At 40.3% G+C, this 16,081-nt stretch overlaps 3 protein-coding genes across 3 annotated transcripts; 1 reads left to right on the top strand and 2 right to left on the bottom strand.

Moving 5' to 3' along the window:
* Positions 1–726: 726 nt before the first annotated feature.
* LOC134187249 (malignant fibrous histiocytoma-amplified sequence 1 homolog) lies at positions 727–1,324 on the bottom strand. Its single transcript, XM_062655367.1, has 2 exons — positions 860–1,324; positions 727–779 (listed from the first exon to the last, which is right to left on the bottom strand). Exons 1-2 carry the CDS (start codon positions 1,305–1,307, stop codon positions 727–729), a joined length of 501 nt encoding a protein of 166 aa, XP_062511351.1. The 5' UTR covers positions 1,308–1,324.
* Positions 1,325–2,964: 1,640 nt separating this feature from the next.
* On the bottom strand, positions 2,965–10,307 carry LOC134186773 (uncharacterized). Its single transcript, XM_062654828.1, has 7 exons — positions 10,276–10,307; positions 10,176–10,223; positions 9,890–10,108; positions 8,185–8,633; positions 3,917–4,105; positions 3,457–3,558; positions 2,965–3,399 (listed from the first exon to the last, which is right to left on the bottom strand). Exons 1-7 carry the CDS (start codon positions 10,304–10,306, stop codon positions 3,133–3,135), a joined length of 1,305 nt encoding a protein of 434 aa, XP_062510812.1. The 5' UTR covers position 10,307; the 3' UTR covers positions 2,965–3,132.
* A 730-nt stretch (positions 10,308–11,037) lies between these two features.
* On the top strand, positions 11,038–13,444 carry LOC134187250 (uracil phosphoribosyltransferase homolog; the record flags this gene model as incomplete). Its single annotated transcript, XM_062655368.1, has 8 exons — positions 11,038–11,174; positions 11,258–11,300; positions 12,307–12,382; positions 12,460–12,522; positions 12,608–12,702; positions 12,794–12,860; positions 12,922–13,023; positions 13,154–13,444. Coding segments are annotated over 8 exons (690 nt in total), but the record flags the coding sequence as incomplete, so codon positions are not given.
* Between the last annotated feature and the right edge of the window lie 2,637 nt (positions 13,445–16,081).

Genomic DNA, 16,081 nt, shown 5'->3' on the forward strand with positions numbered 1-16,081 from the left:
CATGAGAATGTCTGAAGATTTTTGTTCAATGACAAATGCAGCTCTTCTAGATCATGAAGATCATTCAATTCAGCTGGCAGCTGCTGTATGTTACAACTAATCAAAGTTAACTTTTTCAACTTGGTAAGACCTGTACATGAGAATGTCTGAAGATTTTTGTTCAATGACAAATGCAGCTCTTCTAGATCATGAAGATCATTCAATTCAGCTGGCAGCTGCTGTATGTTACAGCTAATCAATTTTAACTTTTTCAACTTGGTAAGACCTGTACATGGGAATGTCTGAAGATTTTCGTTCCATGACAAATCCAGCTCTTCTAGATCATGAAGATCATTCCATTCAGCTGGCAGCTGCTGTATGTTACACCAACGCAAATTTAACTTTTTCAACTTGGTAAGACCTGTACATGAGAATGGCTGAAGATTTTCGTTCCGTGACAAATCCAGCTCTTCTAGATCATGAAGATCATTCCATTCAGCTGGGAGCTGCTGTATGTTACACTTACTCAAATTTAACTTTTTCAACTTGGTAAGACCTGTACATGAGAATGGCTGAAGATTTTCGTTCCGTGACAAATCCAGCTCTTCTAGATCATGAAGATCATTCCATTCAGCTGGCAGCTGCTGTATGTTACACTTCCTCAATTTTAACTTTTTCAACTTGGTAAGACCTGTACATAAGAATGTCTCAAGATTTCTGTTCCATGACAAATCCAGCTCTTCTAGATCATTCAAGAGTGTTGCCTCTCTTATCATCTCTGTGTTGCAATATTTGAAGGACTGCAGATTGTTGCGTGCTAGATTCACTTTGCACAGTTTCACATTGTTGCAGATCATAGACAAAGTTGCTTGTGTCAAACCACATGCCACCATTTCCACTTCCACAAGAGTACTGGGCAGTTGACATGACATTAGCTCATCAAACAGCAATGGATTGCGACGGTTGCCACACACAGACAAAACCTTAAGACATGGAAGAAGAGAAACAACAGTAGGGACCTCCTGGAGACCAATGGGTGTAAGCCGCGGTGAGAAGTAGGAAGTTCTGGAATTGTGGTAATCACTTGTATGCAAATGAATTTCTTCTAGTTTCCTCAGTTTGGCAATGCCTTCGGGTATAGAGTGTATGTCGTCTGTACAAAGTTTCAATACCTCCAGTCCGCTCGTCTCACATATTTCTTCAGGAAATGCAAACAACTTTGCATCTAGAAGATCCAATTCCAGTCTCTTTTGCTTGTTAACCTTCGGCGAAAACTCTTCCATCTGACTAGTTCGCCGACTGACCGCCGCAACGGGAGGAAACGCCATGCTTAGTAATCATGTGACTCGTGAACTCGAGGGGAAGGGTCGCAACACAAGTCACGTGCTAGTTAGCATGACGTCATGACGTCATCAGTACTAAATGATATCTCCTTTGGAGTGTACAATACTGCGCTGCAGATATGCTATATGTATCTGTTTGTTCCGTACATGTCCGTTTATTTGTGTGTTTATTTGTCTGTTTATCCGCTTGTTTGTTTGTCTGTTTTTCTATCTATTCATTTTTGTTTTTTCCTAGGCTTGATTGATTGATATAATCAACTTTGACGTTGCAATTTTAGACTTGTGATACAAATAGAATCCGTCTGCCTCTCTCAAACTTGAAATTACTTAAACCACCTACAGATTAGACATTGCATGGCCATGAATGTAACGACTTCAGGTTCACACTACATTGTACATCCAGTCTTTACCCATGACCCCATTCTCGAGCTCGATTTTCTGTTATATTCTAAAATTTCCAAGTATTACTGGGAGTCTCCGGCACTAGCTAAGGCATTAGCTTTCTGCACGACTAGACATGCAGACATTCGATCGTTTCCTCCAGTAACAGACGAACTCAGAGTAGTTGTTTTCCCTTCGCTGTTCACAGTTCCTTGCTATGGACACAACAGTATTGGGGTATCTTTCTGCTTTCTGTCCCATCTCCAAAATGTTCAAAGACGGGATGAACTCGAGTGTTGGGCTAGTGGTATACCTTCACTGGACAGGGCTGGCTTAGCATCCTCCTTCGCTCCTTCCTTATTGAACCTGCAAATCCATCGATATCTTATTCTGCAGATTTTGATAAGGCTCCAGCACTCGACAGATGAGTGAAGGCTACATCTAAATCAACGTTCGATCCCTCTGACATCAGTGTGCATCTGTCTCTTGGTTTTTCTGTGATGAGTCTGTCTGTCTGTCTGTCTGTCTGTCAATCACATATATTAGATCTTTTATCTATGATACATTTTGCAATGCAGGGTACTACGTACTGTCTAGCTACTAGTAGTGTTCATCAACTAAACTAAGCTAAAATTGAGACTCGTGTAAAACAAAATGAGGACTACACTTAAAAACTACAGTGTACAAGCAAAGCCTCCAGTACCAGCTAGTGGCTAGAGTACTGGGTGGCAAAGTAGCCTCGGCCTCCCAGACCCGTGTAGCGCCGATTCAAAATCAGGTCTGGGATGGCACGTCTCTTCTCAATATATTACGGTTGGTCCTAGGACCAGCATTAGTGTTCAGTTTCATAATGCATACCTTCCCAATTACAGCTGAAGACATCTCATGCATATCTGCTGTCTACCAAAGACTACACTGTACACAAACGACGACTTGTAGTGCGCTCGTCACGCAAACTCACATCCCTACACGTCGTGGTTTGTGTTCTGCGCCTGTCAACGGCAATAATGACACCTAGTAAAGCCGTTTGTTCGAACCGATGCTTAGTGCAAATTGCTCTGGCAGTCTTTATTGTAAATGTTCATTTACTTTTCCAGCTCCAACTCGAGTTAGCTCAAGAAGAATGACTTTAAGTTATTTAGCATTGCAGCATTGTAATTGGCGATTGAAGTGAGCCTTTCTCTTGTCATGTCAATTGAAGTCGCAATATATTGTATTTATTCCAAGGCGTGCATACAGGCCAAAAAGACCACGTAACGAGTTTGTGACGTCATTGTCCGTTTGGTGTATTATGTACTCCCACTTCTGCAGCCAAACTACGACCATGAAACAAGACATATAGATATATCCTACATCTATCTGTACATTCATTCTGTATGGTCTTATCTACTCTACACTATACATCTCACTTCATTCGCAAGACCAATGACTACCACATCATTGCTGCCTGTACTTTCTGAGTCGATCGCTCTACAGCCTGTACACCCTTTGTAGCCGTATTCCTCGTTTGCTTTATTTCATCCACGTTTGCTTTTATTACAAAAACAGCTTCCCTCGTTGCCTTCTTTGTAAGTCCAGCAGCCGTGCATAGATCCCAGCTTTGATCCTGTAGCTTCACAAGCTCCTCATATAGTCCACATAAAAGGCTTTCAGCTATGGGACATACACTGAGAACACGTTCAGCTGTGCTTACAACCTGGAAAACAAACAGTCAAATATGCTCGATGTGAGCTCCTGTGGTTTAGGTGTTTACTTCATTTTGATATATTTCAATAGCTGTCCACACTTGTAGTACAACTTCTTTTTCGATTTGACTGGAAACGATGAGTTGGGGAAACAATACCTCTTGATCCAACTGAAACACAAAATTATGATTATCGTTAGAGTCTGGTGGCTACTTGTCTGGCTTGGATTTTTGTTGATCTGTTTGTCAATGCATGTGTTGATGCATTTAGTTACATGATTGTTCACGTGTCCGTCCATGTTTATGTCATACAATGTACGTCCACAAGTGTAACCAAAGTCAAATACCGCAGTGTTTCTCTTGGTGTCTGCCTGTCTGTCTATTATTTGTCTGTCCATCTACCATTCTGTCCATTCATCTGTCTGTCTGTCTGTCTGGCCATCTACCATTCTGTCCATTCGTTGGTCTGTCTGTCTGTCAGTACATTTTGATATAAAGTCCAATTTCATGTAGCTGACTAATACATAACCTTCATATGCTGATCACCAATTGCTTTCTTCAAGGCAGTAATACAATCTTCCAAAGTAGGTTGACCTCCTAGTCCAATGTCAGCCACAGCACATTGCTTTCTGAAGCGGCTGAGAGCCGAGTTGAACTTGGACACAGCCCATTCGATGTCAGTAATTCCTTGCTCACTTTGCTCAAACAGCTGATCAAACTAAAGCAACAAACAGCAATATTTTAGACACATAACACAAGGTAGTACTCTAAAAACAAATAACATTCAGTTAACGTATGTCACACCAACTAAGTTAGACATTGGTCTAGTTGTCGAATGTCTATAGTTGTCAACTTTCAATGAACTATATCAATCTCTCAATATTGTATTGCAGGGATGCATCTCTCAATTGTTTATATTCTAGAATTGTCAACACTACATACAAGTACACTAAATGAAAGACTCAAGAAAAGCAACACAATACAACACAACACAACCTAAGCCACTCCCGCACACACACACACACACACACACACACACACACACACACACACACACACACACACACACTGCTATCTAGACATTCAAGTAACCAAGTGATGTGCATTAATACTACTGTTTGGTTCTGGATGTTCTTTGCTTATTAATTGTTGCTGAACTTTGTTCAAGTGAATTACAAGACATCCCCTCCACTATAGTCTGAAATCGGCTGGTGATGTTTGTAGGCATTGTTGTGATAAAATAGATGCTTTGACTATAATACACTGCTCACAGACTACTTACTATATAGTACACTGGATTGAAGGGATGCATCTCTTAATATGTTAGACTACCATATAAGACAAAATATTGACAAAAAGATACCAATTGTATTTCTTCTGTGAACGGTTTTCCTAAGCTTCCTTCTCTATTGTCACATTCGGAATCACTCAGTGACTGTCTACTATACTCGCTGCTGGATAGAATAGGTACAACAAAAAGTCTGATTTTTGTCTGGTATCGTACCTGTACGTTGCTACGATACCTGGCACATGTAGTTGATGACCTCTTGTTGTCTTAAGCAAAAAACATTGGTGAATTCTATACAGACGGCATCTCATAACACCGCCAATTTGCCAACATAAATTCTTGCAATATTTTGTCTTATCTTCAGACCCATTTATAGAGACAAACAGAGAGCAACTAGCATGTACTAGGCCAATGCACAAACAATAATGTGGCACCAATAATAGTAAGCTAGTACAACGTGTAACACTATATGATTGTATTGGAGGAATGCATCTCACAATACATGTTTGAAATCATGTATTTGATAAATGAGGAGCAACTCACTACTATCTGACCATCGCACTTAACAAAAATGCGGCACCAAAAAAGAAATAGTCAAAGCTCTAACAAGTAAGGTATGACTAAAATAGCTAGACTACAATAAACAGAACTAAAGATTGTTTCTGGCTAGCCATATTTTAAAGATTCTTCAATGGTCACTTTTATGATGGTTGACATCAGTTGATGTTGATGACGTGGAGAAATAGAGATAACATCAAGAAAGGGAAGAAAACTCGGTGCATCAATATAGCCTCTAGATCCAATATGAATGTTGAGTTGGTTACAGGTAAAGCCTTTTGACTGGATGGTCATGATAAAGTCCGTATACCATTCAGATTGTCTTGTTTGCGTCAAAGTTTTAAAAGAGATTGTTAGTTCTATAACATAAAATTTGAGTGTATAATTATTCCAAATCAACATGTCAGGCCTTTGTGCAGTACAAATGATGTCAGATGGAAATTTTGCTTCACGCCCTTTTAAGTCGGCAAAGATGTTGAATTGATGTGGTAGATGGTTAATAGCCGCATTATAGAGCAGACTGAGAACAGAGTCGTGACGTTGATTGTAATGATGACATTGTAAGAGGACTGGGCAATTATTGAGAACATGAAAAGGTTTGACATTGATGACATAGAGGACATTTATCACAAGAACGTTTACTCCACAGGACGAGATTAGCATTTGAAGGGAGGGTATCAGAGACAATATTTGCTCAGACATCAGATGCACAGTTTTCCAGACAGAAGATGGAGCCCTGGACATGTAGATTTTGAGTTCTGGCAAGAAACTGTTTGATGTTCCTCCTTTATTAGTGTTTTGGTGATGTCACTCAATTTCGCAGCAGAAGCATCTGGTACCTCAGATAGTGACTTTGCTGCTTCTCTAATAGCAGAAAATCTGTTGCCATACAAATTATTATAAGCTTGTTTGGTGGCCAAAGAGCGGACGCAGTTGTCATGTGAGGATAAGAGGCGAGCAGATTTGAAGACTGGAGGGAGATGGAGGACGTTGTCAAACGGGGTAAGCCAAGACTAGCATTTTGTGGGAGGAGGTAGAAGATGGTAGTACAGGCTGAGCAACAAAGTTTATACCACTTCTTGAGGTAAGATGTAACAATTCGATCTAATTCAGATTACAGCCAGCTTGGTGAAAGAAGAGACAAGTACCACGACAATCTTGGGAAGATTCCATTTTGGTATAATTTTAGTTTCCATCGGCAACTAACAGGACAATTATCCATTTTCTGCAGCAAAGTCTTTTAGACTATTGTATCGAAGGGATGCATCTCACAATACACTAGACTATTGTATTGGAAGAATGCATCTCACAATACACTACATTATTGTATTGGAGGGATGCATCTCACAATACACTAAAAGTACTGTATTAGAGGGATGCATCTCAAACCATTGTATTGGAGGGATGCATCTTACAGTACACAAGACTACTGTATTGGAAGGATGCATCTCACAATATACTACACTATTGTATTGGAGGGATGCATCTCACAATACACGGTCAAACCCATTTATTGAAATAAATAAACAAATGGGGAGCAGCTAGCAACCCCTGTCCAACACGGTTAACAATCCCGTGGCGACATATGGGACAGCAGCTAAGAGCTCTAGACTAGCTACAACGAAGTTGGCTAGCACAGCAAGACTAAAGTAAAAGAGAAGACTAAGTTAACCATTAATTAAACACAGTAACAAGGCTATGAACTGTTCCTCTTGATCCAGATTTTAAATGACTCTTCCATGACAGTCTTGATAATCTGAAGACACATGTTCTCCTTTGTCCTAGCTGGTATACGTAGTTCCGTGCACAAAGAATTCAAATTGGCATTATGAATAAAACCTCTCGATCCAACGAGAAGGTTAAATTGCTTTACGAGATATCTCTTTTCTGACAGAGACTGCACTAGGTCGTAATATCTTGCAGTTTTTCTTTCGTCAGCTGCATCGAAGTTGGACTCATGACAGACAGTAAGTTCTACTAGGTAAATTCTCTGTACCACGTCGTTCCATAGAATGACGTCAGGTCTTTTGGCGGTCACAACGATGTCTGTTGGAAATGGAACAGTGCTGCAGGCAAGATCAGCGAAAACGTTGTAATTACTGGTGGACGTATTCTGAGAGATGGTGTCGTAGATTATCTTGAGAACAGCGTCGTGCCGGGTATTATAACAGCCTCTCTTAAGGAGAACAGAACAATTATTTAGAACGTGTAGAAGAGTCTGTCGTTTATGGCAGAGTGGACATCCATCATTTGTTCTCTTCTTCCACAGCAGAAGATTGGCATTCGTTGGTAATGACTCCGAGACAGCATTTAGAATGAAAGAGAAATGTTCTGATTAAATTGTGGTCTCTCATGGAAGATGCTAGAAGGAATCGTCGCTGTCTGTCTGTTTGCTGGTTGGACTTTGCAAATGCGTACGGATCCGTGCCTCACTGGTTGGTTCGAGAAAGCTTTGTTCTTCATCATGCTATTGTATTGGAAGAATGCATCTCACAATACACTACACTATTGTATTGGAAGGATGCATCTCACAATACACTGCACTATTGTATCGAAGGGATGCATCTCATAATACACTAGACTATTGTATTGGAAGAATGCATCTCACAATACACTACACTATTGTATTGGAGAGATGCATCTCATAATACACTAAAAGTACTGTATTAGAGGGATGCATCTCAAACTATTGTATTGGAGGGATGCATCTTACAGTACACGAGACTATTGTATTGGAAGGATGCATCTCACAATAGTAGTAGTTAAATACTGACTATTGTATAATTTGGAGGGATGCATCTCTCAATACAGTTAGACTATTGTATTGCAAGAATGGATATCTCAATACATTTACATTACTATATTGAAAAGATGTATCTTTCAATATCTTAAATCTTTGTTGTTTTACCAACTAAAAATTGATGTACAAAAAAGCTAAAGCAACATCTCACCTGTGGAACATGACTGACTGGAAGTCGTTTCTTGCGTTTATACAACTCACTTCGAAACACAACTCTGTTCATGCTCACTCTTTTCTCTATTTGCATATTCATTCCTTGTCTAGACTTTCTCATCTCCAGTAAATGTCTGATTAACGTTTGTACTGCATCATGAACACTGCCATCTCCATCCCTTGCAGACACGACCGCTCCCCCTGCAAACCCTTGCTCATCCACAAGTTTCTCCAACAACAAGACTTCCTTCGGGATTTCTTCCGACTCCACGTTGTAGTTTAATTGATCTAGTTTATTGCCTAGCAACAGAATTGGAATGCTAAATGAGTGAGTATGAGTGCTTGTAAGATTGGACTCAAAAAGTCTGGTGTCACAGTTGCTGAGAATGTCTTGTTTCCACATTGAAGCTGAGTTAATGCTATCAGTGTCACTAACGTCAACAACCACTAGGAACAAAGACATTGGTGTTGGACATAGTACAAGAAGCAGTTTGTCTCTGTCTGTTTGCCATCTGCTTCTGTTTGTCTGTCATCTGTCTGTCTGTCTGTCTGTTTGTCTGTCAATACATATATTTCAAACATCAAACTATAATACATATCAGCAAAAGGCAAAAAAGTAAAGTTCGCAAGCTACATGAACATACATGTGTACACATAGCAGCTAAAATTTATGCTACTACCCAGCTTTCAGTCAACTGTCTGTCTGTCTGTCTGTCTGTTTGTCCATCGGTTTCTGTCTGTCTATCTGTCTGTTTATCCATCTGTTTCTGTCTGTCTGTCTGTCTGTCCATCTGTTTCTGTCTGTCTGTCTGTCCATTTGTATGTCTGTCTGTTTGTCCATCTGTCTGTTTGTCTGTCTATCAAATACATATATTTTTCAAATCCAAAGAAATTTCCATCAAGAGCTTAAAAACTAGTCTTTAAGTAAAGTTCCTCTAAATCAACAACAAACACTTAAGGCTACAACAGATGACCCCACAGGGGTCAGACTACATTTAACCACTTAGTCTAAAACAAATTGATATTCGTCAAAAACACTGCAAGATTTTTGTCCAGCCGAAATTACTGCCATCTTCCTAGAGATCACACTTGAATTGCATTGCTGCAGCTTGATCAAAAATCGTCGCCTCCAGTGTGTTTTGAACTCAGTAATGTTAGATCGTCCATTGTCATCCCTCCACAAAGCAGAGAGGACCCTCAAGTACTCAGATACTTTCTCCCTCAATGGCCGAAATGTTCAAATACAAGAGGCACGACTGTTGGAGAATATCCACCGGGTAGTCGTTCCTGGGCGTACTTGTTTTCCTTGATTTACTCCCTTCTCATTGCCGCGCTTCCCCCAGTTGTAGCTGCACGAGGTAAGATGTCTAATGCCCATGGGTGAGTTAGTGTCACGTCTAACTCAACGTTAGATCCTGTCTTCAAGTCATAAACTAGAATGTTAGGCCAATTGTTCGAATGTGTGTAGCGGTTCCTAAGCTCACACTTGTGGGGCAGATGAACTGACTGTCTGTTTGTCCATCTGTTTCTGTCTGTCTGTCTTTCTGTCTGTCTTTCTGTCTGTCCGTCTGTCTATCTGCTTTTCTGCCTGTTTGTCTGCACTCATGACTGCACTTACGATAATGAATACAAACATACTAATTAATTATCGATTATCAGTTTGTCTTGTCTCTATGTCTGCATAGACAAACATCTCTGATTACCAATGGCTGCATCAATATCCTTATAATATGATCTCCTCAGATCGACCTCTTCCCTCCCCGGCAGATCCCACACAGCGACAGACACAATACCATCATCCGGGACATTAACTTTCTTGACCACATTCCCAATACAAACAGAAACCGTCGGCTGGTAACTGTAATCAAACTGGTTCTTCGTGTATCTCATAAAGACGGCCGTCTTGCCAACTTCGGCGTCTCCTAAAAAACGAATCGCGTCGAGATAAGCGAGAATTCGCTAAAATTGAGAAAACGACGACTTGCTGACCGACGAGGACCATCTTGAACGACGTGGAATCGCCTTGCAATACGTTGGCTAAAATAGCAGTGTTAGAATATTGATTTTGCGTGCTTTTCTCTCGTCTTACCCGAACTCTGCGAAGTGCATGCTGATCCCATGGTTTCTACAGCAACAGATATCAGTGGTCTGGGATAGCAAGGCTAAAATTGGAGTGCACGTGACTGCAGATAATACGATTAACTAAATTTTAATTAATTAATTAAATATTAAAGTGGCATTTTAGAGTAATTAAAATGCATACACATGCACATGGATAATATAAAGTAATTTATATTTAAAATTTGATTAATATGAAATTTAATTAATTAATTTTAATTATTTTAATGTTAAAAGCTAAAAATAATTTTTTATTATAAAACTACGCTCGGCAATAAAATACTTTAGTCCGGTGTGACTAATACAATAAGAATACTTTTTATTAACTAGTTAAATATTTTGACCAATTTTGACTACTTGACACTAATATTAAAATTTTAGTTTTGTAACTTATAGTTGTTCGTCTGTTTATTGTTAATATGTTGTTATTATTAGTTTGCAGCAAATTTTGAGTGCGTAAAAATATAAAGATTAACTCTAATAAATAAAATAAATAAATAAGTTAGCAATAATATATTTTGTTTGTCTGTTTGCATGCATTTTTGAGTGTGGCTCTGTTAGGGTTAGGATTATATATTATTAATTAATAATATAAAAAGATAGACAGACAAACAAGCAAATAAACAACTTGACAGCAAAAAAATAAACAAACAAACAAACAGTCGTCTTTTGTTGTGCACAAGCTTTACAAACACGTCCGGAAATTAATTAATTAATCGGAGCTAAGTGACTAATTGATATCAAACATTTGCGGCTTCATTGCACGACGCTGTCTACTCGTGTCGTTCTGGCGTCGGTTAATTCCAGCAACGTGAGAGTTCTGCCACTCAACGACCAGATCAAGGAGCTGCACACAATTCTGAGAGACAGGTATGACAACAGCACACACACGTACACACACACTTCCGGTCACATGGTCGAGTTTACGTTTCCAATCGTCTGCTCGAATGCAGGGAGACGAGTCGCAGTGATTTCGTTTTCTACAGCGATCGTTTGGTAAGAGCAAGTAGTCTGTGTGTTATAATGGTTGATGTAGAGACTACAAGAAGTGGGTGGATGGATGAATGGGAATGGTAGTATGGCGACCACGCCCACTGTGGGTATATTTTATACGCAGTGGTTTATGTCTTGATGAGTTAATTAATTAATAATTAATAATGGACGTGGTATGAGTTTGGAGTTTGACCAACGAGTTGTGTGTGTGTGTGTGTGTGTGTGTGTGTGTGTGTGTGTGTGTGTGTGTGTGTGTGTCACTGTGTGTGTGTGTGTGTGTGTGTGTGTGTGTGTGTGTGTGTGTGTGTGTGTGTGTGTGTCACTGTGTGTGTGTGTGTGTCACTGTGTGTGTGTGTGTGTGTGTGTGTGTGTGTGTGTGTGTGTGTGTGTGTCACTGTGTGTGTGTGTGTGTGTGTGTGTGTGTGTGTGTGTGTGTGTGTGTGTGTGTGTGTGTGTGTGTCACAGGACATGTAGAAATGGTTGGGGCTGTGTGACTGATTGAGTATATGTAAACATTGGTTTAAATTATTATTTATTATAATTAATTATATATTACATTAACATCTCTGTTGCCACAAAGAGATCACTTTGAATAATTTATCTCAATAACTAGATTCTAACTGTTTATGTTAGCAAAGAAACTCTGCATCATAAAGTACATGTCATCATGGATATATACATGTACTCATTATACATACGGTACACAGTGTATACACTAGTACGTGTACCATACATGTGGATGTGCGTAGTACAGTATGTGTATACATCATACATGTGTATATACCTAGTACAGTACATGTATACATCATACTTGTGTACAGTACACTATATACTGTTTTGCATCATACATGTGTAGATAGACACAACTACACACAACATCAAATTCCAGACTTCAAATTTTTCGTCTCCATCTGCATTAAATGCCACATCTTAGTCACTACTACATACCATACCTACTCATTCGCATCTCAACTCAATCAATCAAATTCTCAATATTTCTCTCCAACAGATTCGTCTCGTAATAGAAGAAGGTCTTAATGTCTTGATGCCATCACTGCTACCAGAAACCGTGACCACGCCCCTCGGTAACCCAACAGCACGATCGTTCAATCAACATTTTCCGACACAAACTTAATTAACTACCTTATGTATGTCAATCAAGGTGTCGAATACAAAGGAGCCAAATTTCCATCAAAGAACTGTGGGGTCAGCATCATGCGAAGTGGTAAGAGCCGTTTTGTTGTGATGACATGCTCGTGTTTGATACTGGTATTTGTTTGGTATTCGTTTGTTGTCTACTTGCTGTGTAGGCGAGGCGATGGAAAAGGCACTACTCGAATGCTGCAGGTCGATACGCATCGGAAAGATACTCATACACACCGACAAAGTTAGACAATTGACACAAGTAATAATAATCACATAAAATCGTTCGGTGTTACCACCGTTTACAAGTGCCAGTTTCTATTGCAACGTGTTGATGTCAACTTTTGCATTAGACTTTCTATGCCAAGTTTCCGGCCGACATTCACGAGCGACGAGTCTATCTCATGCACCCGATACTCAGTACTTACTCTCTTCTTGTTGCCTACATGAACATTGAGTTATTCTGTCTTTCTCCTTATAGACAGTGGCTCGACGTTTAGCAATGCACTCGAAGTGATAACAAAAGACTATTTCGTGCCTGAAGAAAATATTCTGGTTTTATCTCTCTTTGCCACCCCACAAGGTAGAGAATTTCGTGGAGTTGTGATGTTGATTGGTGTGTGTGTGTGTGTGTGTGTGTGTGTGTGTGTGTGTGTGTGTGTGTGTGTGTGTGCGTGTGTGCGCGTGTGTGTACAGTTGGTTCTTTCTTATAGGATTGGAGGCTCTACAGTCACTATATCCACGTGTGCATGTCCTCACATCGGAAATAGACGAAGTGTGTCCGGCTAACTTTGGTGAAATGTACTTTGGAACAGAATAACGAACAAAAACAATAGCAATTTAAATATATCAGCATACAGCATACATGCTCACTGCCAACACAGTCAGCAGCGACAACAGCACTGGCATATAAACACTTATTTGCTATATGTACTGTATGAAAATTCACAGAGCTATGTCACTATTGCAACGATTCTTCAACAGGAAATACACCAAAATGCAATGAGAAACAGTTGCCAATGTGTCACGGTTAGGCATGACCACATGCAAAACGTTATAAGTAAAAAGGCAAAACTACAGTAATTGAATACAACCCACGTAGCATGGTTTTCAGAGATGTCTGTCTGTTTGTCTGTCTGTCTGTACATGTGTCTGTCTGTCTGTACATGTGTCTGTCTGTCTGTACATGTGTCTGTCTGTCTGTACATGTGTCTGCCTGTCTGTCCTTCTGTCTGTCTGTGTGTCTGTCTGTCTATGTGTCTGTCTGTTTATGTGTCTGTCTGTCTGTGTCTGTCTCTCTATCTATGTGTCTGTCTGTCTGTACATGTGTCTGTCTGTCTGTCCTTCTGTCTGTCTGTCTGTCTATCCGTCCGTCTGTCTGTGTGTCTGTCTGTGTATGTGTGTCTGTTTATGTGTCTGTCTGTCTGTCTGTCTGTCTGTTAATGTGTCTGTCTGTCTGTCTGTCTATGTGTCTGTCTCTCTATCTATGTGTCTGTCTGTCTATCCGTCCATTAAGTCAGAAGAAGGAGTATACCAGGGAGACCCCCTCGGCCCTTTCCTCTTTCTGCTGCTTTGCAACCCATTTCGGAGTCTCTACAGAAAAACCATAACAACCTGACCGTCCTCGCCTACCTAGATGATCTCTTTGTTGTTGGTGAGTTATGCAACCATTCATATCTGACCTTCAGTCATCACTCAAAGATGTCGGTTTAATAGTCAACGAGAAAAGTGCGAGTTGTTCAATACATCAGATTGTACAATCTTTTGGTTCTGTTCCTGTGGTCTCACATGGCACAGAGATTCTACGGATTTTCATCGGCTGCCACCAGTTTGTGCAAACTAGATGCTCCAAGATCACTAATTCAGGTCACGCTCTTTGCTCAGAGCTCGTAAAGTTGAGGTGCCCTCAGAGTGCAACTCTCTTGCTCAGATTTTGCCATGTGACTCAGATGAACTACTTAGCTAGATGCGTGTCTCCTTATTCTTTTGAATATGCTGCTAACTACATGATGCCATGACCCAGTCTACCGTTGTCCAGATATTGGGCTTACACTTACTGATGATTTCACCTGGAATCAAGCCTCATTAAACATCAAATTGGGTGTGCTTGGCTTATACGAAGTCAACAAGAGTAAATGCTTGGCATACGTCTCTTCATGTGCTCAATCTGTCAGAGATTTGCCTAATCGCTTTTCCTCACTTTCACAACGCATTCAAGATCTGGTGGAAAACAATTCCACATCCATCCTCTTCACTTGACTTCGACATTCATTCAGCTGTCAAGTCCTTGCCTCCAGTTAGATTAGGAGATGATCTGAAACATCGAGGCCTCAATAATTGTCAACCCTTTCAGCTACAAAGGGTAAGCTTCAGCACAATCTAAGCTCAGAAATTGGCCTCTTGAGTGCAGCTCATTGTCTGTCTTCTGTACCTCACAGAAAGGATGCTGCAAGACTACGTTCTGCTCAAGGTAGGGGGTCTGGGGCTTGGTTAGAGGCTTTACCATCCTCAGATACGTACGCACTTATAGCAAAGGATTTCCGTCTACCGTCCTTTCTGAGGCTCGTTCTGTCAATGCCTTTTAAGTCATGCATAAACAAATGTGAATGTGGAGTAGAACTGGATGGAACTGGGTATCGTCTTCTCACCTGCAAGTTTGGGGAGGGCCAGTCTGGCACACGATTCTATCGTGTCAGGATGGTGCAGTTGTTGAACGAGCTCCAACTGCACCATCGCAAGGAGCCAAGAGAACAATATACAGAATCTGAGAATCGCCCCGATATTTAGATGTACGATGAATCGAGCACAGAGTTGGACGTGAGGATGGCTCACCCTTGGAGCAAAGACATCCTAAATAGAGCATCTAAAGAGGCAGACTATGCAGCTGAGAGGCGTGAGATGAGAAAGAAAAGCAAATACAAAGCTCTGTCTGTTCAGGATGGCACTACACCTAACTTAGTTCCTCTAGCCTTTGGACACTTTGGGTTCTGGGGTGAAGAGGCTGATAACTTCCTGAACTCACTCTCGAAAAAATCAAAAGATTCAGAACGAAGAAGTACCGAAGCCGACTTCAGAACAAAATGACGTAGACAGATTTCTATAATTATTGAGAGATGTAATGCTAGAGTTATATTAAAGAAGATAAGTAGATTGCATGTAGGTAAGATAGATGATTTTTGCTTTAATGTAGATATTCAGCACTATGTTCATTAGGATAATAGCTATGACTTCAGACATTTCAGTAGTTTTTGTTAATGCTTAAGATGCTTTCATTTTTGCGATTGTTACATTTACAGTTTGGAAGAGAATAAAACAAGTTGTCTGTCTGTCTGTCTGTCCTTCTGTCTGTCTGTCTGTCGATCAGTCCGTCCATCTGTCTGTTTTCTGTGCATCTGTCTGTCTATGTGTATGTCTGTTTATGTGTCTGTCTGTTTGTCTGTCTATCCGTCTGTCTGTCTGTCTATCTGTCCGTCTGTTTGTCTGTCTGTCTGTTTGTGTGTCTGTCTATGTGTATGTCTGTGTATGTCTCTGTCTGTCTGTCTGTCCGTCTATGTGTCTGACTGTTTATGTCTCTGTCTGTCTATCCGTCTGTCTGTTTATGTGCCTGTCTGTCTGTATGTATGTATGTCTGCAAACATGAT

This window comes from Corticium candelabrum, chromosome 11 (assembly GCF_963422355.1).
Source record: "Corticium candelabrum chromosome 11, ooCorCand1.1, whole genome shotgun sequence".
NCBI classification, from domain to species: Eukaryota; Metazoa; Porifera; class Homoscleromorpha; order Homosclerophorida; family Plakinidae; genus Corticium; species Corticium candelabrum.